The following is a 23,661-nucleotide window of genomic DNA, read 5'->3' as shown; positions in this document are numbered from 1 at the left end:
GGAAGCCAAGGAGAGAAAAAGAAATTGAGTAGAGTCTGGTTGATGAATTGAGCCTTCATTTATCACAATAGTGGTAATGGCAGAAGAAGGCTGACAACAGAGGAAAGGAAGATAGATTATCAGCACATAATACCTCAGTATATGAGCTGACCTGCTGCTACTGCAAGGACCAGAAAGACAAAAAAAAATCTTTCAATTTTTATTAGAGTTTTTTGCAGCAGAGAATCATTGAAGAAAGATGATTTTGGCTTGGTTATTTATTTCCGTTAGTTACTCTGGGACAGGTACCGCAGAGTCTGGAGCGGCGTCCAGCCTCTATGCGATGGCGCTGCGTATGGTTTTTTCGACCGGGGGGAAATCAGGGCTCCACTAATATCAATAGGCTTTGTTACAGTGAGGGATGGACGCCTCGGCTCAAATCAATACTCAGTGTTGGACAGGAGGGTCGAGTGGGGCTATCCAAAGCCCCAGCACACTGCAGATGTGTGAAACATGAGATCTCAATGTCTCCTGGTTCATTTTAAAACACAACCAATCTCCTGATGAATCTCTGCTGAAAATTAGACACAAACAAAGCCCATTATTTAAACGCGGTGAGAGAAAAGAGCATTGTAATGCAGTCTGAACACAAGCTAAGCCCCGTTTGGCTCTGAGGATTGAGCAGTATCGAGTGTTTGTGCACTGGGAGAAAGAAGGCGTTGGTGTCGGCAGACCTGGAGCCAGCTCTTTGATTTGCTCGCTCAGTCGTTGCCTGGTTCTCTCGCTCGGTGGAGAGCTGAGAAATGAGGTTAAAAATGAAATGTGAGGAGCGTGCAGGAGAGTGAAGGCCACAGACTGAACTGATTAATTAGAACTAATCACACAAATCGGAGCTAATGGAAGTCTAATGGATTAGCGGGGAAGACTCGGCGCTGTTACTCAGATGCTGCTGTGGAGAAACTTAGAAAGCAGTGAATCAGAGCCGAGCTGGCCTGGTCGCTCGGCCCGGCCGGCTGCACACAGATGCACACAGAAAAAACACTGGCAGGGTATTTGTCTGGCTCTAGTTGTGACTAATAGCGACAAGGCCAAACTTTGAAAAATGGCCCAGCGCATTTATTTTTCCGACCCATTCACAAAAATAAATCTTGGCTTCTCGCAGCAGAAATAAATAAACAGGCGAAACGTTGATTTTGCTCCGTGTTTCACATGTTTTCTCCGGCGCAAACACATTTGTCTGGGAGATGAAACATAACCCCTGACATGAGGCGCGGATCCAGAGCCAACCAAAAGGTCCTGACTGAATGCAGAGCGCGGGCGCTGCAGCCCGACGCCACAATGGCCCCATTGTCGGCTGTCGGCCTATGAAATATACCTTCCATGCAAGTGCATTTGTTAACCTCCACTAAGATTAATAACATCCCGGTCACATAAAGGAGAGAATGTGTGGCTGTGACACAGGTTTTATTATACTGTACTGCCGAGAGCCTGTGCGTGTGTGTGTGTATATACGTGTGTGTACTGTATATGGTGGGCAGAGTGCACGTCCACCAGCATCCAAGTAGGATGTGTGTTGAAAAGAATGTAGGCCTACACTGCCAGTGTCTCAGTCTGTTCTCGGTGTGTATATATGTAAACCAACATGTGTGTGTGTTCGTGTGTGTGTGTGTGTGTGTGTGTGTGTGTGTGTGTGTGTGTGTGTGTGTGTGTGTGTGTGTGTGTAGTGATCAGACTACATTTGGAGCCCAGTCTTGCCTTGACACTCGCCATCTGGAGAGCGTCTCCGTGGCAACAAAGGAGAAGCGTCTGGTGGCAGGCACAGTGGGAAGTAGAACACCATCACAGAAATAGAAGCAAAAAGAAAAGGAGGAAGGAGGTGACGATCGCAGAGAAGAAAGAAAGCTTCACGGAGAGGAGGAGTTCAGCAGGAAACTACAAAGAAAGACTTGGAAAGAGGAGAAACTTCTGCCTCCGAGAACTCACTCGGGTGTGTGGTACAAGTGTGTGCCGAACATCATCAAAAAACACTCGCACTGTAAATAAAGCAAATCCCTTTTTTAACTCAAACGATAAACACATCAAATGAAAAAGAAAGAAATGCTGCATCTAAGAGCCAGAAAAGCCGGTAGCCATGGCAACAGGGACATTTAACAACAAAACCAAATGATGGAAACAGGTCAAAAAATGTGCAGCTCAGCCCGGCAGGGGAGGTGAAGCAGACAGAAGCCATTTAGCCCCCGTGTGCAGAACGTCAATATTCAATTAGGCCGGTGGACATCATTAGGACGACGGCGCAGTCTCTCTCTGGGCGTGACACCGCTCTTAACCTCCTATGCTCCCCACAACTGATCCCTTCTGGGTCTCTAGACAGGCTATGAAATACACCACACACTCACACACACACACAAACTCAATGCTTCATTCCTCTCATTATGCCTTTTAATCTCACCATACCCCCTCTTTCAATGGATCATTTTACAACGATTTAATTTACATCTCACCAAATCAGGTTCTTTGGTGTTTTTGTGTCACCAACACTCGCCTCAAAGGACTGGGCCATAACTCAATATCATTTAATGACTGGAATTGTACTGATGTGATAATATCCTGTTATCGCTTTTGCCAAAATCTGCTGTCAATATAAATTGTAACAATACAGCTGAAACATTTTCTTTATTAAAAAGAAAAGGCAATATGGAGGCAGATCCATACTGCAGTTTTTAAAACAGTCTTATCTTGTCTCGCACCTTGGCAGTTACATAACCTCTATTTGTTAAGTACATATATGTGTTCTTTTGTATTCATGAGCTGAATACTCAGCCCAGTTCGACGCAGCTCAGCGGCTCTTGGACAATGACTGCTGCTGTAATTGTTTGCGCAAATTACAAATAAGCCATCTTGAATCTTGACATGTTCTAGTCCAGACATTTTCTTAGATTTTAAATAATACAGTAACGATGGCCAACAACGGATTCATTTACAGGGAGCCTCTGGGGTTACAGATTATTGACACTTTTCTTTTTCCTCGTCTAATCTGCTGTTCATTCAGTGGCTTGAATGAAGGTCCATCCCAAAGTGAGGACTGGCCAAAATATCACTTTCCAAAAATGTCCTCACAAGGTCAAACACTACAATGATACAGTAGACACACACACACACACACACACACACACACACACACACACACACACACACACACACACACACACACACACACACACACACACACACACACACACACACACACACACACACACACACACACACACACACACACACACACACACACACACACACACACACACACACACACCTTCATTTACCCTGTCCAGAGCAGACTGTTTACCAAACAGTGCAAACTCTCAGCCACCTCTGGTTGTGTCTCAACACACAACTGAGACACAGGCGTAGAGGCCTCACAACAAACTGTGAAGCTGGAAAGCTGCACGTATCACTACACCTCTAAAGACCTGACTGCACTCTTTTCTGGATTGACCCCTAAAACACCGTAACAAGCTGGACAAGTCCTAGAATTACCTACAAGCCAGACTCCACCCAGCAACTTCAAAACTTCAAAGTGTGACCGAATCCGTGCAATGACATCAAATCTATGAAAATCAGTGTTAAATTAAGATAAAACATTGCTGACAACCTTTCACATTAGAGGAATTACCTTGTCTAATGAGCACATTTAGTCTGCAGAAGAATTGTACAAGGACACACACACACACACACACACACACACACACACACACACACACACACACACACACACACACACACACACACACACACACACACGTCCCTGCAGGGTGAGACAGACCCCTGTGTATGTATGTGTGTGTGTGTGTTTGTTTGTTTCGATCGTGTTGAGAGCAGAGATAAGATCGAAACATGTCTCAGGTAAAGTATGATCCTCCGCCTAAAAGCCCCGAGAACAACTGCACCCTGGGATATCAGCCCCGGCGCTGAACACATGACGGGACCAACAAGCTGCACCGTGACCAGAGCAGAGATAACAGGAGGGAGAGAGTGTGAGATAAAGAGAGAGAGAGAGAGAGTGAGAGAGGTAGAATGTGAGATAAAGAGAGAGAGAGAGGAGAGAGTGTGAGAGAGAAGGAGAATGGGAGAGTCAGTGTGTGCAGGTCCAGCGATCCATCGTGTCTGACCTCTGAGTCAGAGTGGCCCCAGGGTCAGCCGGGGGAGGGGTCTAATTGATCAACCTGTCAGAACCAATGAGGAGGGCCATGTTAATGGGACTTTTATAAGCCCCGTGGGATGCACCACCTGACACTCAGAGCTGTATGAGTATGTGCAAAGCGGAGTGCAAGCCCTCTGTGAGTACGTGTGTGTGTGTGTGTGTGTGTGAGTGTTCATGTTTAATCCCAGAGCCCAGGTAGCCTTATTAAAAGGAGCCAAGTGGAGGCTCTGGCTGGGTTTTGACAAATGGCCTCTCAACACCAAGGCCACCTTTGCAAACTTTGGGGACAAGGTAGAAGGCGAAGTCACAAGGGTGAGGGGGGCCGTGTACGTGCGTTTGTGTGTGTGTGTGTGTGTGTGTGTGTGTGTGTGTGTGTGTGTGCTCTGCCCCAGCACTAATAACCTGTGCCTAGTGACTGATGGAGTGTGGAATGGATTAATCTTGCTGCAGTCATGCTGCCAAACACAGAGGCGCTAAGGGTTAGCCAACAGACTTAGCCTGCTTAGGAAAGGCTACAACCATAGGGACGATTGGGTTCACATACACGCATATACACACAAACACATACTCTCTATCTCTGTCTCTCCCCAGGGTTTGTATCAATGCTGAGATGTAGCCAGCTGCAGTTTGACCTGCAGGCCGCTAATGTAAAACAATCGCTGCATCAGCCAGCAGACACTTTGCAGCAAACACAGCTGCTCTCAACGACCCGGCAGCTTCCAGCAATTCACTACATACAGGTCTGAGTGCATGTGAAGGCAGGGAGACGCTGAGTGGAAGAAAGAAAAAAAGAAGGAAAAAAAGATGAGAAAGGGCAAAGGCTCAACATTGTAGCAGGAAATCAAATGAGAGCATGTTCAGAATGTATGCCCTGGCATCATTACATCTAAGAGACTAACTCCTTAACCCCCACTCCCTTTAATACACGCACGCACACACGCACAAGAGCCGGAGATACACTGGATTAGCACAGACATCAAAGTCAACAAAGACTACAGTTACTGAAACTGTAATGTGAAAACTTAAAAAAATAGAATAAAGTATCTGTGTGAGTGAGGAGAGGACTGTTAACACACTGGGGCACTGAGTGAAGAAAACAATCTACATGTAACCACAGCAAATAGCTAAATAATAATAATTGCACTGTATAATTGCACATTTAGCCCTCATAACCACAGTACATGCTACTTGTCACACTTTGTGAACACTTTTAGACACAGTGTAACCAAAATAAATATCCCTACTATCTCACTATTTGCGATCTGGCAAACTATGCCATTAGAAGACTTTAAAAGTTGCTACAATCTCATTAAAGTCTTTCACATATAGAAGCCTGAAAGATACAAATAATACATTCAAGTTGATGCAGAGATCAAACTTTTATGTCAATACGGCTCTGGAGAAAAGGCAGTTTGTTTTTTGTGTTTTCAAGTACACAAAAAAAATTTGGCAGTGGATGTGGCAGGTGGGCTTTGGGGAGGAGAAGTGAAGTGCTATGGGAACTCGGATGTGTCTACTTGAGCACATGGAATCTTTAACACTTTGAAATATGGATATGGACTGTCAGGAAGCTGGGGTGAAACAGGAGAGCAGACTAATATAAAGAGAGGGGGAATCAGGGTTCCCATTCAAAGAGCCTGTATGGGGGCTAGGGGCCATTCAACCTGCCCTGAGACACACAAGGACAAGAGTCCCATTACCCTCATCCAGCCCGACCTCCGTGAACTTGATCCTGGAGAACAATGTGCAAGGGGGGGAGGGGAGGAGAGAGGAGTGAACCCAGGCAGCAGGGAGGATAATATCTCTGGGAAATAAGTGAGCTTCCCTTCAATGACAATAACTGAAAAGACAAGGTTTGCATTTCCCAGCTCCGCTCCAAGGCTGCAACCCTTTTTTTCCTCTATGGATTTCAAACAGGACAAGGTGATATGAAAATCGAATGAACGTGCGTCGTTACACAGGTGTGTGTGTGTCTTTCAGGCCGTTTCAAAGCTGAACCTTTACTGCTTTTTTTCCTCAGCACAAAGACTACAGCTCCAGGTCTGCAAGTTAATTGAATTTTTTTTTTCTCTTTTTGAAAAAGATGTTTGACTGTCTGAAACTTTCATTGATGACGCACAATACAGAGAGCAGGAAAAAGGTCTGAAAGGAAATTATTTAAAAAAGGACCATTGTGTGTTTTTTTGCCCTCTTGCTTGTTATTGTGCCAGTTCAGGCCCAACACTGCTGAAGGTCTGCTGCTACTTCAGACACAAATTGTAATAGAAAGAAAAACAACAAAACAAATTCAGATGTAAAAACACATTAGTCCAGAGTGGTAACATTAAAAGTCGGGGTATTCAGACTTCAAATCTTTGTCACTTTAATAAGAAAGCCAGACCGGGTCCGAAATCATTCATTATTCAATACATGGTCCAGTATTTCTCATAATCTTTATTCATGAACCAGAGCGCAGGAAATGCTTCGTAATATTAACCCTAATTCCCAGCATTTTATAATAACAATAACATATGCTTTAATAAACTCAAAACCTGAAAGCGCAGCGCAGAACAGGTTGTTGCTCCCCTAACCTTTAACTCTCCCCTCATGTATAGCTGAGGAGGAACATTTATTCTATTGTATTTCTAGCCATTTTTTAAAGAATAAAAAGATTTCAGCATCCATAAAAAGAATTCATTTGACATGACATACAAGACATTCTGTCTGTTCTGCCATGTAATTATTCTCTTCCCTAAGATGAAAAGACAGAACGCAGCAGGCTTTCACAGCACACCATGCCTTGTCCCGACATGACAGGGCAACCAGGTCTTTGATGGAGAGGTCAGAGGTGAAGGGTGGGGGGGGGTGTTAAAGGCAACAGGAAGGGCCAACCGTGTGGGTCGGACCAGAGCTGATATACATGGCGGCACTCTGTTCACGGTCATTGTCTCCATCGTGCAACCAGTGGATGCTAGAGGGGGCACGGAGACCCAACAGGCAACAATAGGCCACAGGAAAGCACACAACCAGCATTGTTAGTTCTCATGGGTTTGTATACAAAGAGCCGGAACACGCACACAAACAAAGCTCACACACACACACACACACACTGAACAGAGCAGCGTGTACCAAGGAGCTGTGGAGCTGTACTGAAGGATATCCATAAGATATTAATGGAGAAATAACAAAGTGAATTAGAAATTCATTTCTTTTAGGGGGACAATATATGCTTATGAAATATCCAGCAGCAGAGTAAGCCTGGAAGCTACCGAGTGCTATTGATTAATATGTCAGACAATCAACATAAAAATTAATCTACAATAATTTTGATTTTCGATCTGTTAAAAAATGAAATGTATCAACTTTACATGTACGTTAAGCATGTATTGTGAGGAGTTGCTATATGCTTCATCTGTTACATATAACTTATCATTGAATACTGTTGGATTTTGGACATCAAAATCTGAAGAACTGGAACATTTTGTTGACGAGCATTTTCACAATTTTCAGACATTTTTACAGACTACAGGATTAATGACGTAAATAAGATGTGTTAGATGCAGCCCAACAGCTTTTCAAACTGACTGGAGGTCAGAGTCTGTCCACCTTTTGATTTACGACACTACATCCCTGCTGACACCTGGGTGTTCCTACCACCCACATACTGTAGGGTGTCTAAATGCAGCGAGTGGAGATAAGCAGAATCGCTGTCCTTGCCACTGAAGCTGTGCAGAGGTCAGCAGGAAGGAAGCAAAGTGCTGCAGGACCATGTGAATGCTATCACCGCCCAGCAGAAAGGAGCTGGTAGGCTGCCCTTCTGTTTATGGAGCTGTCGTTACCGCCGTGACTGATGTCTCAATACAGACAAACCCACGCCTCCCTCGCAAGCCTCATGACATAGTGGGAGAAGAAGTGGAAGAAGGAGAAAAGTGTGTTTGTGTGTGGAAAGCACTGGCAAAACAACTGGGAAAACTATAGCTGAGGCGAAAGCTATAGTATTTTGGATGATTAAATCAACTCATCTTGTATCATTCATTAATGTAACGCAAGTTTTTCATTTCCAAGTCATGTCTACTTTAATTGTCTAATTATCACATTTCAGAATAATTAAAAAGGTGGCGCGAGTGATTCTGGAGAACGCTTGTTGTCAAAATCAGTTAATATCTCCTCACGATCCGCTAGCTGTCCGTACTGTGTGTGTGCACTGAAAGAAAATGTGTGAATAATACCGTTGCTACCAACAATACTATCCTCATAGGCTAAGCTACTGACCGGCTTATACTTTGGCTTTGATAAGTATTCGGCTTCAACACCTATTTAAATATTGACTGGCTTATTGTCAAACTTGCTACATTACAACTAAAAACAAGTGCCACCTATATTTTCATAGTGATAAATCTTAGCCTGTATCAATAGCTTTTTTTTGACATACCACATTTACAGCCTTTTCAGCGCACACGTTCACCTATTCAACTTATTTTATAAACTACTAAATTAAGTCAATTCAGCACACAGCAAGGGCACACCATACATTAAATGGCCAAAAGTATATTGAAGGCAAAACATTACAGCCATGTGTGATCTTGAACATTCCAAAACCATGGGCATTCTTTTGCTTCTTTTAAAACCCCCACTCTTCTGAAAGGGCTCTCCCAAATACTTAGGATCCTACCTGCAGGATGTCAGCCACAACAGTAATAGTTAGGTCCACTGTACAACACTGATTTCGGCTGATGAGGTCTGGTCATTCCAGTTCATCCCAAAAGTGCAGGCCAGTTTTCCAACACCAAACCATTTAAACATGAGCAAATTGAGTCATATTGAAACAGGAAAGGGCCTCCCCCAAACTGTTGCCACAACATTGAAAGAACATTTGTCTTAAATATCATTGCTTGCTGTAGCCCCTAAGTAAAGGGGCCCAAATCATAAAACAATGTGTTGTTTAGCAAGTAACTTGTTTAGTTATAAATGCATTGAGTATACAATTCTCACTGTGATATACTTCAGAGAGGACCCAGCTAGAATAGTGGACTGCTGCTTTTAGAGGATGCCAACTGCAAAATATAACACCCTGAACTGATTGAGCCTATGGCTCATCTTTTCCCCATTTCACTCCTTCATCTTAAATCATTAAAACCTGCAAGAAAAACTCAGTGGAGCTTGCACCTCTTTTCGCTCTATCAAAAACCTTACAGCACTTAGCGTTTCTACTGTGGTATCCAGCCTTGTTGTCATTGATGGTATTACTTATTCATCTTGGACTGAGCTGCGCCAGCACTTAGGTTGGTGACCTTTCAAGTCGAACCCTGCAGAGAATAATGGCCAGGACGGTAAGGTACGCTTAGAGCTGAAATCTATGTTTAGAAAGAAAAAAAATACTTCACTTCTTGTGGTAAAAGGTGCAGCTAATGCAGGGCTGCCTAACCTCAGGCCACAGCAGCTGGGGACACAGGGCTTCCTCTGCTTTTCAAATATTTATCTCCTCATAGAGTGAGACACAGCATGGCATGGAAAACAAGATGGAGACCTACTGGGCCCAGGGACCTGCCAGTGTACACATATACACACCAGGGCAAACAGAGCAAGGAAAAAAACAAACAGATGGGCAGATTCAGATGTCACAGACAGACAGAGTACATGCCCCACCTTTGGAACCAAGACCGCAGTGTGGATAATGACAGAAACCCACTGCTGCCTGCCTGCTGGAGTTTTAGGCATCTTCTCTGTTGGGTGAGCAGGTAGCCTGAGGTCGGGAGGAGGGGATTGTCTGCTGACAGATCGCCTTTACCACCAGGCTGGTTGCTGAGCCATCTCGGGCTCCCTTCCAGGGGATTGTGATTGCATTCTATAGCCTGGAGCAGCCTCCTCATGTCATGTATCCCTCCTCATGTTTGCAGACATCTGGTTAGCTCTGGGCTCTTCTGGTCTCCCCTGTGCTCCCTGCTGTGCTGGATCGTTTGATTAAGCCCCATAATCAGACTCTGAGCTCCTATACATTACCATCCCCCCATACACCTGCAGACCTGCTTCCTCAACAGCCTCAAAGTCACATGACAACTCTGATTTCAGTCTTGCTTCCCTAATTTGACACATTTTTGGGTGAAACGGGAAGGCTGGGTGAGACGTGAGGTAACTGAGAACAGCCACACACAAGAAACAATTATGGTGTGTTCGGATATGGAAAGAAGATTTTCAGGGGTGAAGACAATTTGTCATGCTTTCAAATTTGTTTTTTATATTCACCAGTTACAATTAACATTATTTATACATGTTTAGGTCCTTTGTTTGATTTTAACTTGCAAATGCACTTTCGATGGAAAAAGGAAAACTTAAATCACTTATTTTTAACAAATCATGCACAAATTGATGACCTGTCACCAAAACAGCATAGGGTGAATTCTGCTATTCATTCTCCCTCGCTTGCCTGTTAAATTGTCAGCAGCATGGAGCCTATTTATTAGCACTTGCTCACCTGCCCCATCATTAAGCTATTCATTATCAAGGTGACTAACCTGTACAGCCATTAGCTGCGACGCTATTCATATTCTGTTGGTTAGTGCAGGTATGCTGTTAACGCTCGACGTGCCATTAATTCTGCAGGTACAAAAGGAAGACATGACCCCGTTTCAGAGAGCTGCGGTGAGCTGGTGCACTTCCAACACACGTCTGCCGCGTGTTTAACGGGCCTCGTAGGAGAGAGAGACTTACAGTGTGTTTACACAGGGGCATCTCTGAGCTAGTATTAATAATAGAGCCACTTAGCATTCAGAGGCACCGGTCTCAGCCACACTGTTTGTTTCACAGGTCATTAAATTTATGCCGCAGCCCTAATGTTCATTACAGCAGCAAACTGGCCAGGGGTCTGTAAAGCTCGCTCGCTGTCTTTAGTCCCCCGCTGTATTCCTAACAACGGCTTCCTTTTCATCCCTTGCTCATTCACCTTCTCTCTTTCTCACATCTCGGTCCATTTGCTTGACAACAACCTTTTCCCTGGCTTAATTAAAAAGATTTCGCCAGTGTTTTCAGGTTTTTTTTTCTCTCCCCTTATTCTGACCATATTTTCAACCACCTCTCACAGGCAAAAAACACAATTTCAAACAAATGCCTGGACAAATACTTGAGGAAGACATGTTCCTTCTTTTAGCAAAACTGCACCCATTGGTGTCATTCGTCGAAGCCATAGCTGCTGTGAGGCCAGTTGAACCATTTTCACCTTGGTAGGCGATGCCGGCGAGAGGAAGCTGATCCTTGCTCAGGCTTAACGGCTGCTAATTCCACTTCCACTGTGAACAAACCAAAGTCACCGTGCTGCAAGCTAACAGAGGCTGGGGGTCAAAATGATAGACAATGTGAAAACTCATTAAGGGATTTTTTTCTTACAAGGATTTTATAGAAATGAAGAGACCAGAAAACAGCAAATCATTGACCTTCTCCTCAGCTCTCCCATTTGGGCACCTATTATTTGCCTCTCATTTGGGGTTTCAGCAGACAGACATCAATCCAAATCATAACCCACCTTAAAATTGTAAACACACAGTCATAGGGCCAAATGCAGCAAAACCCAGCAGTACAGACAGGGGCAGAGTTAAAGCACTAACTAGGTGGGGGGCACGTTTAACATGCAAACACACTGTAAATCAACACTACGCAGATTCAGGTTGAAGCCGCAAACAGCAGCTTGGTCCCACAGGCTCCAACCGCCCACCAATCCCTTCGTTATATTCCTTAATGAACTGATTATTCACTTAAGAAAAAAGAAAAGAAAAAAAGAGACACTGCCACACACACTCCTCCAGGAGAAAACACAAACACATTAAGGAGAGAGCAAACACTTGGTTTAATGTACCACTGCAGATGAAAAAATATATAAAGACATTTTGTGGGTCAGACACTCTGGTTCATGCCATGCGGCCGTCTCAACTGCTTAAACATATAGACTTCATATTTTACACCCCAACATATATTTATATACCTATTCATACCAGCACATCTACATACATTTGTCTACCTCAGTATTTCCACCTATTCTAGAGCATTCAATGTATTGCCAATGGCTGCTTCTGTCATTGTTGTGCATATGACAATAAAATAACTTCTATCTTTGACCAAGAATCCAAGGATAAATATTAGCACATCCGCTCCCGTTTTAAGCGCAACAACTATTTGCTATGTATTGTATTGCCAGGTAATGTTAGTCAAGCCAGTGACGTCTATTAATCATATGTGCCTTTACTACAATGGTACAAGAAGCCTGCATAAGTTGACAATAAATCAAACTAGATACAAAAAGCTGAAGCTCCAATCGGCAGAGTTTGACTACATGCAGTGAAATCAGTGAAATGCTGCAATAAAGATGGTCTACTCTATTGCCCCAGGAATTGTCCCATTCATAAGGATCGTGTAAAAAATGATGCATCTGAAAATCTGAAGATAGCGATGGCAACTAACTGACCATCGGCCTAACTGATAAGCACAGACACAAACCCTCAATCATCAGCCCTGCTGACAAAATATACCAATTCCAATGACAAACTAGCAAGCAACTAACCACTTTACCTACACGTATCAAGGCATATCCTGCTGGGTATCATGTAACAGTCATCTAAAATGTCTTGATACCACTTTGCACCACATGGTTCCTGGTTGCATACCGTGCCATGTATTTACTGAAGTAATTCCCTTTCTGTCGAATTTTTCCTGTGTGTCTCCCATTAGCTGTTTATAAAGAAACTGCTAGAAAAAGGAGACAGAGAATACTTTTGGTGTCTCTAACAACAATGACAAGGACCAGGATTCAAACAAGTACTGATACAATTGAAATCATATCCAATCCTTCATTGGGGTCCTGTCGATGATCTTTCCCTGTGTGTGTGTGTGTGTGTGTGTGTGTGTGTGTGTGTGTGTGTCCGTGTGCAAGTCATTACATGCATCTGTCGTCCCTTCTTCCCAGTCTGGTCTGAATCTGATTTTTTTCCCCCCCATTGGAGGATAGGAGGCTCTGCAGTGCGTTGAGTCGTGTGGCCCTTTAATTAAAGCTGACGCTGCCACTGAAGCCCGCCAGCCCCCCGGGTCAAAGGCCACCACTGACACAAGCAGGTAGTCAGCCACTGTGAAACGGGCTGAAAGGTAAGCCGCAGCAACCGCCACCAGCCCCTCCCCCACTGAGCCTTGCTTCTCCATACCCTCCCTCCATTCTCTCCAAGTTTTGTCTTCTCAAGAGAAAAAAAACACCCGCCTCGACACATTTATCCACTCAATGACATGGGAGCGAAAGAATAGAGACAGAAGAGAAAAGGAGGAAGGAGGGAGGGGAAGAGGCAAGGCTTTCAAACAGAGGCAGCAGCAGCACGTCTATAGGAAACTCGCACTTCAGAGCGCTTTCAGTGTAATGAAAGAGCAAGGACGCTGCTGGGGAGGCGCAAGGCCATGGGCGTAGGTTAAAAACATGTAACTAGAAAAAGATGGAGGAATGAACTTCTCTGTGTATGTAGCTTTCATATAAATTATCCTTTCTGTTGACCTGATCAAAAGCTATGCTATTGACCTTTGCATGTCCGTTCTTACAGAGTGAAGTGGAACGGGAACCTTAGCGTGTTTTCATGGGGATACAGTGCGGAAAAGAAAACATCTTTAAGGTCTTGAAGGACAGGGGTGTTGAGGTAGAAGGAAGCCATTTATCAGGCTTGGTGTATTTGGTAAAGTGCAAGTGAACTAGAGCTTGTAGACAGATGTCACATGGACTCAGATGTCTCTTGTTTACAGGTCAGTGTTGTAGCAAACACGTCGACCCCAGAAGTCAGACACTGCAGGCTGCAGAGGAGGTGAGTTGACAGCGTATACTCTGTGACTTCCTCTACAGTGTTTCCAGGCATTAGTTTGTGCCGATTGGTTTTTTAGAATATGAGGAACAGCTGAATGTGAGATGTCAACATCCACCCTCCTCCACCTGCATGTAAACCCTTCATACAATTGGGTTCGCATTGCTCACCCTGAAGAAAATGGCCTTTAGCTCTCCTTCTTGTGGTTTATTGGACACAAAATGAATATGTATTGTATCAGCACAAATACAGACGCAATACAATTTAAAGAAATACAATAAAAAGACAATTTATAAAATCCTACAATTGAATTCAATTGTTTAGCATTTTTGAAACAACATTTGATACCAATTAAAGATTTATTTTAAGATGAGTGCGTGGATGCGAGGATCCACGGGAACCTTGGTACAAACAGAAAAGTATGGAGGTAAAGCATCCAGCCCTATTTGTGTTATTGTCAGAATTTTGCACAATACCTTGTTGTTTCTATTAAAGGCCAGGAAAAGACAACAGCTCGACCAGGCTTAACCAACACCAACACTTTGAAGCTGCCAACATCAATATTCATGGCAAGAAACACCTCAACAACTGTGTTCTCACTGGAACCAAAATAAGCTTTTAGCCTGGCGTTAAGTGTCTCATTGCAGATGGATGTGAGTTCTTCACACTAGTGGATAAATTCACAGGCTTCCAGATAAAAGATGGAAACCATATTAGGTGACAAGAGCCAGGCCACTCATGTAGCCGTCAGTTCTGCACATTTCTGTCACAACCTGCAGACATTTTAGAGCCAAGAACATCCTCGTCTCTTAAGATGTCATGAGAGATCTTTTCTATGTACATTTTATATCCATTAGTCTGATCTCATAAAGAAGCAGAAGAAAGACGACTTTGCACCCTATCTGTCTTTCAGTGTCCCCATTGAAAACACCAGGCCATCGCCATATCAGACGAGCTCTCAAACTCTCGCTAAAGCACACACACACAGGCACAGACATGCAAACCAACAGGAACAATTACCTTCCAGCCCGGAGGCTTTGAGTGTGCTGTAACCACAGTGTGTCCACACCGTCAGGGACAAACGCCAATCTGACCCCAGAGCAGCACCAACAGTCTGCTACACGACTAGAGAGCAGAAACACACCGCCGGCTCAAACACAGCTGTCGCTCTCTATTAGCTCACACTATTACTTTTATTCACAGCACACTCAACTTTAGCTTATATCACACTAAAGATAGGAAACCTTACATTAATGTGCTGCTGACACGATCAAAGACTAAATATGTTTCTTCAACTTTTATAATCAAATACAGATAAGCATAGTAGACACCTTGAGGTTTTATTTATTTAAAGTATAAAATAATATTAAATTCAACATAATATACTGCACTCTTCCAATCCAAAATGTCAATCAATATTGTCCCAAATCCTGACATCTAGATATGTTTCTGAATCAATACCAAACTACATTTCTCATGTCTTTTATTGGATCAACTAAGTATCAAGAGATTTTCAACACAATTCTCAAAAGGTCTTGAATTGCAATATTATTGGAATTTTGCTGAAACAAAGCAAAAGGGGAAAAAAACTAGAAGATTTTTTCTCGGTTAGAAAATAAATACTTATGTCATGAATCATGATATATACGAATAAAGGAGTGTTTTTTCTTTCTTTAGGCAAATTTGCAAATACAGTACTTAATCTACCAACCGGGTGACATGAATCCACATTTTAGAGAGAGAGAACCCTGCATCATGAGAACACCATGACTGCATAAAAACTTGATCTGGACTGCATTCAAATCAAAAACTATGTTTGTGCTGAAACACAACAACTAAAAAAGGTAAAGAAAATATAACTTGTCAAAGAGTAAGAGTTATTAAACTGTAACATTTTCCTTTTTGTTGCAGTGAATCTGGTAGTGTGGCCTGGAGCCAGAGCAGGATTTTGGCAGTGTCAGCCCTTTTTCCAGTGTTTGATGGAGCTGCAGGCCGTCGCGTGGCAGACCTCTTGCTGCCTGGCCGGTGACTGATGTACAGGAGGCCACAGAGGAGAGCTTTATTAAACGATGGCGAGGACCAATCACTCTCCTTCTGACATATTGGGGGCTCACCTTGGGGTGGGGGGGATGAAATGAAATATTTAGTCTGTCGGTTTTACCCCACCTCTCTGATGAAAGAGTTTCTTGGATCCAGTACATTTTGATTGCCTTTTATATTTTTTCTGCATAACGCCCGGTCATTTGAGAAACATGCCCGCATTGGTGCATATGTGCCTCTCTCTGTCTGTGTTTGTGTGTGTGTGCAGGGCAGGGTGAGTCGTTAAGAATGGAATGCTGCGAGCCGTCATACTGCAGAGAGCGTGGGCGCGTTGACAAATCCATCACTTAACCCTCTCATTCACTGGCCTGACACACACCAGGGAAACTTAAAACACACATGGTGCCAGAGCAAACGGCAAACACACGTCTCCTTTGCCCCCCCCCCCCCCAGTCTTCATCGCCAGCTGCAGGAGGCTCCACGAGGTCTGCACCTTCCCGCATGTGTTATCTGACGACCACCTGCAGCTGCGCCAGCACCCACGGGTGCAGCAAGCACTGACCAGGGCCAGCCAACAACAACAGCAACACACACACACACACACACACGGAGCTTCAACCACAATCCCAGCCCCGGTTAACTGATGCTTGACGACTTCTATTTTATGCTCCATTAGGTAAAGGTGTCACATTTGTAACATTAATAAATCATTACCTCATTTATTCTGAATTATTACCGTAATTAATGTCACACTGCCAACAACTGGAAAAACATTCGTCTTACAGGGAGACAAAAAAACTGATTTGTTCGTAGCTGGAAAATCATTTTGTTTTTCTGATCACATTATGAAAGAATTTCACATATTTCAGAAATTGGAACAAGGTAATGTTTGGCATCTTGGCTTTAAAAAATATGAATAATTGGGTATCAAAATGATGCTGATTAATTTTTTATTGATCTTACTACTAATTGTTTCAGTAAATTTTTTATAAAAAAATTATATTTAAAAGTGACAGTCAAATAACTGTTTACACTGACAGAAAAGGAGTATAAAAGTCAGACGATAGTCATATTACATGGTTCATCCAAAACTTGAATTTGTTGAATTAAACAAGTCTCCATGCATTTACCAAAAATGCAATTTTCTAGTCACAATTTCATTGTGAAATTGGGTGGCAATGCTCCCTTCCATTCACAGAAAATGTGTGACATTTTAAAGGCTCAGAAACTTTCACCAAACAAACTTTCTACCAAGTGAAAAAAAATGAGGGCAGAGCGATTATGAAGCCCTTGACTTTTTGGTGACGGACATTTGTCAGGGGCCATTACCTCATCAGAGGTACCTCTGCCATGTGCTCACACTCCGATAGAGAAAATAGTGTGTTTCACCGTTTGTGTGCATTGTGTGACCGTGTGTCAGTGTGTGTGGTGGGCAGACAGCCAAGACAAACTGACAAGAGACTGGCGCCGGCAAAGAGGTGAGTTAGGGGTGATTAAGCTAAGAGCAGCTGACCCAGATGTCCAATCTCAGCCACACAGACAAATGAAAACTTAAACCTGAAAATGCTTCCATTCACTTTTACTCTATATTCCTCAGAAGGAGGGCAAACCTGCATGTGTGTGTGTCTGTGCATGCATTTGTGTGTGTTTGTGTAGTGTTAAGTGTCAGGGGTGGCCTGTATTCAACAGCACCAGGATGACTGTTCAACAAAAGGCCACTTCCTGAGAGAAAGTACAAAAGAGAGTGAGAGTGAGAGGGAGAGAAAATTAGAGTGGCACATTTTTTTTTACTATCATACACTTCATGGCACGTCACAAAGGTATGTGGTTACCCCCCAACATTACATCCATATGAGAATGTGGAGCATGTCACTTGAAAGCCATGGGCATTAATCCGTTGCTATAACAGCTTAGGCTTTCCACCAGATGTTGGCTTGTTGCACTGCGTCCCAAAGGTGTTGGACGCAGTTAAGGTCAGGGCTCTCTACCAAACAGGGACCTGGTTAGTGCATAGGGCCATTGTCCTGGTGAAACATGAGAGGATCTTGCCCTTAATGAAGCACATTTAAGCCTCATATGTAATTGTGTGCTTTGGCATTCAGGTTTTGGCCATACAGTGTAGACTTATAAATAGGGAGAGAAGGGTAAAAAGGAGACCGGAGGAAAACCAACGTCACAGATCTCTGCCATCATCTCATAATGAAAACAACTGAGGCTTAACATGCCGATATTCAAACATCACCTCTGTGTATCGCTCCCTCTCCAGCGCTAGCTTGCACACACACACACACACACACACACACACACACACACACACGCACACACACACACACACACACACGGTTGACCTTTACAGTGAAAAATGAATACATGAATAAAACTAAAATCTGCAAATGACAAATCTGCATTTTTGCCCTGAAGGCTTCCCCCGAGGTGGGTTTCAGAGAGTCAAATGAGGGCGGTCCGATTTAATCTGTTGCCGCTGGGAGGCAGACACACACACACACACAGGCAGCAATAAACCGAATAAACCAGCCAAACATTGACGCCATTTCATTCGTTAACGGGAACCAAAGTAAGTACTGCGAAGAAAGAGGTAAAGACAAATAGAACATGAAAAGAGAACAAGGGAAAGGTAAAGAAGTTAGTGCATCAGTGGGATATGAATGGAAAGAATAAATGAAAGAAGGAAGAGGAGAGGTAGCGAGAAGGAGGGAGTAGGGAAGGGATGGGACTTCCCAGTGGAGGAGGAGGGAGGAAGAGAGCTGGGAGGATCAGGGAGGCAGCAGAGGGAGCGGCAACAGTTTAACCTTGGACCTGGGAGTTAAGTTGTGGTCAAGTCTAGAATCACAAAACAGCTTTAATCCCCAGAGAAAGAGAAAGAGAGACCCCATTCTCTCCCCCCTCCGTCTTCTCTCTCTTTTCCCTGCTCCTACTTCTCTGGTCTGAATCAGTCAGCAGAGCTTATCGGAGTCTGCTGCACAACCAGCAGGATTCCTCGCATATCTGTGGCCAATCTGCCATCACTCCTTCTATATTGATTCCTGAGTTGAGCGTTCTGTGTGTGTGTGTGTGTGTGTGTGTGTGTGTGTGTGTGTGTGTGTGTGTGTGTGTGTGTGTGTGTGTGTGTGTGTGAGTTGCAACTTATTATGATTGTGTTCATGATTTATAATATTATCACAGGTTATCATGTGTTCAGAAGAACTGCTTATTTAGTCCAAACAGTCCAAAAAAACATAAAAGGATTAGTTTTTAAATGCTAGAAATAGTTTCTGTGCAACCATCAGTTCCATTCTATATGTACTATATGTAGTACATACACACAGTAGTAAATATAGAATAGAACTAAAAAAAAAACATTCAATGGGTTTAAAATTCAGAGAAAAGGATTCAAGAGTTTTACTTTGCAGAAAATCTAGTTGCCTGGAGATGAGAAAGTTAACAATGAGAATAGAATCCAAAACTGCTCAGCTCCATGAGACCTTCAGCACCTCTTTAAAAAGGTTGACTGACAAGATGCAGAAGCCTGCTCATCTTTCCTGTGTGTGTGTGTGTGTGTGTGTGTGTGTGTGTGTGTGTGTGTGTGTGTGTGTGTGTGCGTGCGCGCTCAGGGAGTGAGTATGAGAAGAGGAGGTTCAGGTATTCGGTCTGTTGAGCATCTGTCATTAAACAGTGTGTGTTGTGTGTCTTTCATGGTACACTGCTTTCACTCCGAGCAAGAGTGAACTTTTTGGAGCACAGTATCAGGAGAGTAAAGGTATTTTAAAAAACATACTACATTATATGTAATATTAATTCAGTTTGCTCATCATTAATATCACCCTTTTCTTCTGATAATGAAGGCACAAGGATATCAAAGTACCTCAAGATGTAAGTTTGGTGTAAAGTTTCAGTAGCTGAATTTTGTAGTTTTGAAGAATCTGAATGATTATATTATTCCAACATGTTAATTTAACTAAGTGGAAATAAATCCATGTACAGAATGCCAAATAGTGAATGAAATGAAATTTCCTTGCAGCTTTTTCAGCTCAACTCACATCTCTCTTGAAAGCAATCTGTGGCAAATTAGAAACACTTTAATTAGAGTAATTCGGGCCTCACGATGGCCATGACATTTCTTACTTTACTGAAATGGTGACAGCCCGGCAGGTAAGAGGAGCTTTAACTATTGACATTAACCTAATGAAAAATAAGTGATTTAAGAAACTGTAATTCTTACCAACGTATTTAAGTCTTGTGTTTTAGAATACATCTCACAAAGAAAAATTCAGCAATAAACCAACAGCTCCAGGAGTGCTCACATTCCCAACATCTGGGGCAGTTATCCACTCAACACTTTTTTTTTTCTTTTTTAGATAACTGGTTTTCCAGATACTCTAGTGAGATTAATTAACTGAGGCAACTTGTTGGCACAATTTCAACTTGGAAAAATCTTTAAGTAACAAAAAGGCTGTGTGTGTGTGTGTGTGTGTGTGTGTGTGTGTGTGTGTGTTTGAGAGAAAACTTGGCCTTGTTTAAATCCACCTGAATCTCTGATGAATTCAGTTCAAAAACAGGCTTTACTTTCTTTTTTTAAAGACTAAAAGTTTAAACTAATGGCGTGGGAAAAGGGCAGATTTTTACTGATATGATGTGCGGGCGTGTTTGGTTTGCGTGTGCTCCTTCAGCGAGGAAAGCAGACGTGGATGTGTCCTAAATATGTTAAGGAAAAACATATTGTGCAGCACTGTTCCTCACTGGTATATCCAAATATTTGGACTGTAAATGGGCCACAAGCTGAACTGACAACCTGCTACCGATAATTATACAATGGATTATGTTTGAAAAAGCGCTGCAGCAGAATGTCATTTTTATCCATAAGACCTTTAAAACAGATATTTAAATGATGGACTGATAAGAAATGATGGTGATGGTGGGAGCAGCGATGGATAGAAGGGTGTAACGCAGCTAATCAGTCAATAAGAGCAGAATGTTTCTGGTTCCATCCTGACTACTGGATGCAGCTGTTAATGGGTTTTCCAAATAGTTATTCTGGTTGATTTGATGAAAAGTTTAAAAAAAAGTAAGAAGGATTTTGAAGTTGTGTTTTTACCTGTACTGTAGTTTGCCATGTTATAAAACTGAGTTTTCATTTATAAAAATGAAATGATTAGACTAAACCTATAATGTGAGTTTTAATATTTGGATAGGTCCATCACTTATTTCAAACTCCGGAAAGGCAAAATAATGTATCATTTACAGTATGGATACTCAGCATTCTGCAGGACTATTCCTTTTGCCAGAACTTCTACATTTTGGATGTACAGATTTCAATACTTTTTTCCACCGCTGAAAGCAGATGTGTGAATACTTCCAACATGTTATTTCATTGTGTTTTTGTAACACAGCAGCAGGCTCAAAGCATATCACTAGCATACAGCGTTTATCAGGTGGTCGCAACACGCTACATTTCCTGAGTGATGCTGTCGCGTCCCGGGCCTACAGCAGCAGCAGCAGACCACTGGGAGGCTGGACGGCCACCCAGGAGGCGAGGCTGGTGAGCTGTTGATGATGTGAGGGGTCACTGCAGGGCTAAGTGAGACCTCACACTGGACAAGTAGGCCAGACCTCGGGCCACGCTGGCATATGGGTGTGAAGGAGGTGAGGAAGCCCAAGGAGGGGTAAGGGAGTGGGGGGTTGTGGGGGTGGGGAAGGGCCAGCCAAGCTGTCCACTCCGGCCCCTCACGAGACCCCCAGCTGTCACAACAGACACTTACCAGCCCTCACACTAAACACCCACCAGGGAGAGAGAGGGGGCCAGGCAGCATCCTTCCTCTCTCAAACAGAAGGATGGAAAAGGAGAGAAAGAGAGAGAGAGAGAGAGAGAGAGAGAGAGAGAGAGAGAGAGAGAGAGAGAGAGAGAGAGAGAGAGAGAGAGAGAGAGAGAGAGAGAGAGAGAGAGAGAGAGAGAGAGAGAGAGAGAGAGAGAGAGAGAGAGAGAGAGAGAGAGAGAGAGAGAGAGAGAGAGAGAGAGAGAGAGAGAGAGAGAGAGAGAGAGAATAATATCTTCTTCCTGCTACTGTTGTTATGTCTGAGGAATTCTGGGATCTGGCCCCCTTCCTCCGCCTCACCACCACTGTCCTCCGCCAAAACCTCTAAGGCAAGGGCGGCAAACCTGCTAATTATAGCTGCTAAAGGATGAAGGTGTGACCTAAATAGTTATTTTAAAAGTCTTGGGAGCTGACTGGTGAGAACCACTGCACTGAGTAAGCAGAGGGTAAGTCACTCACACAGCAGTACAGAGGAAGCTCCAGTCTTCTCGACCGTCACACACAACAAAACACACAGCTGCAGTGCAGTGCAGGTGAACCGAGATCAGACTGTTCAAATACTGTAAGACAACAGCAGCTCACACTGAACTACGGGGCTTTATTTATATTGGACTATCCAGCAAAAGGTGACTGGGCCATCACACAGAGACGAGAATAAAGCATATTTGAACACAAACTATCAGCGTTGGTCTAAATAACTTCTGTGATTTTTGTGTCATCTTATAATACCAATACTGAAATTTGTTGACAATTAATCAGTGACCAAAAACATTTGGTCTTAATTGAAGCAGCATTTTATTCAGGTCCTTTCCCTATACAATCACTTCTCCCATTGACAACACTTCTACCTGCCTCTGGTTGTCCAATAAACTGCTTTGCCTCTTCCTCCACCAAACAACCAAACACAGCCTCTCTCTTCTCTGCGCTCTTTCTTTCCACACCTGAGAGGCTATTGACGGAGTGTCCCGGTAACACACGTATCACTTAACCCCGTGTCAAAACACAGGTGTAACGTAAGCCCCGCGGTGCAGGCTAAGGTCCTGGGCTCATAAAGGAATGTGTGAGCTGGGAATAGCACCCAGCATGGAAGAGAGAGAGAGAGGGCCTCTCACTGAGTAGGGGAGTACGGTTACTGCAGGGTGGGGAACTGGAAGACAGCCAGACACTGACACAGGGGAAGGGCTCAACTTCAATCTGTGACTCAGCATGTTATGAAAGAGGCACAAAGTGATGGGTGAAATTTTATTTTATTTTTTTGGTGTTCTCACTTACCATGGCGCTCCGTATATCCGGAAACCCTTTATGGTGACGTCGGAGTCCTGCAGGTACACACAGTTTGTGAGCAGCGTCTGGACATTGTCAAAGTCCTCCGGTTTGAGTTTGGAGACCGAGGGGAACCGGTAGTAATCCTGCTTGACTAGCTCGGCCATAAAGTCCTTATCGAAGGTCAGCTCGTGGTTCCCGGCAATCACCACCTTGAACTCGTACGGGAGGCCACCTAGAAAGACAGGAGAGCAGGGAGAGAGAGAGAGAGAGAGAGAGAGAGAGAGAGAGAGAGAGAGAGAGTGAGAGAGAGAGAGAGAGAGTGAGAGAGAGAGAGAGAGAGAGGGTGGTGAGCTGAAGTCCCAGAGCCAGATTAGTATATACTGTACCTGAACACATCATGTGTGGTTCATGTGAATGTATAGCATATCAGAAACAATCGCTCCACCAACATGTAGCTGGTAATGGAATGTTTGTGCACATGCTGACAGAAGTGATATGGACAAAACTGATGCTAAAAGTCTGGCCTACCGAGAATGGTAAGTATAAGTGTTTTGTAAGCCAATAAAAT

At 43.5% G+C, this 23,661-nt stretch overlaps 1 protein-coding gene across 1 annotated transcript in view; it reads right to left on the bottom strand.

Moving 5' to 3' along the window:
• The window catches only part of mpped2a (metallophosphoesterase domain containing 2a), a 50,921-nt gene that overhangs the window by 3,069 nt on the left and 24,191 nt on the right, over nt 1-23,661 (bottom strand). Inside the window, exon 4 of the mRNA XM_080027997.1 lies at nt 23,100-23,325. Within this exon, the coding sequence (XP_079884123.1) occupies nt 23,100-23,325 (226 nt within the window). The remainder of the gene's footprint in view (nt 1-23,099; nt 23,326-23,661) is intronic.

The sequence above is a fragment of the Ammodytes marinus genome, assembly GCF_949987685.1.
Source record: "Ammodytes marinus genome assembly, chromosome: 1".
NCBI classification, from domain to species: domain Eukaryota; kingdom Metazoa; phylum Chordata; class Actinopteri; order Uranoscopiformes; family Ammodytidae; genus Ammodytes; species Ammodytes marinus.
The sequence above is the reverse complement of the archived record's forward strand: the minus strand, read 5'-3'. Positions and strand labels throughout refer to the sequence as shown.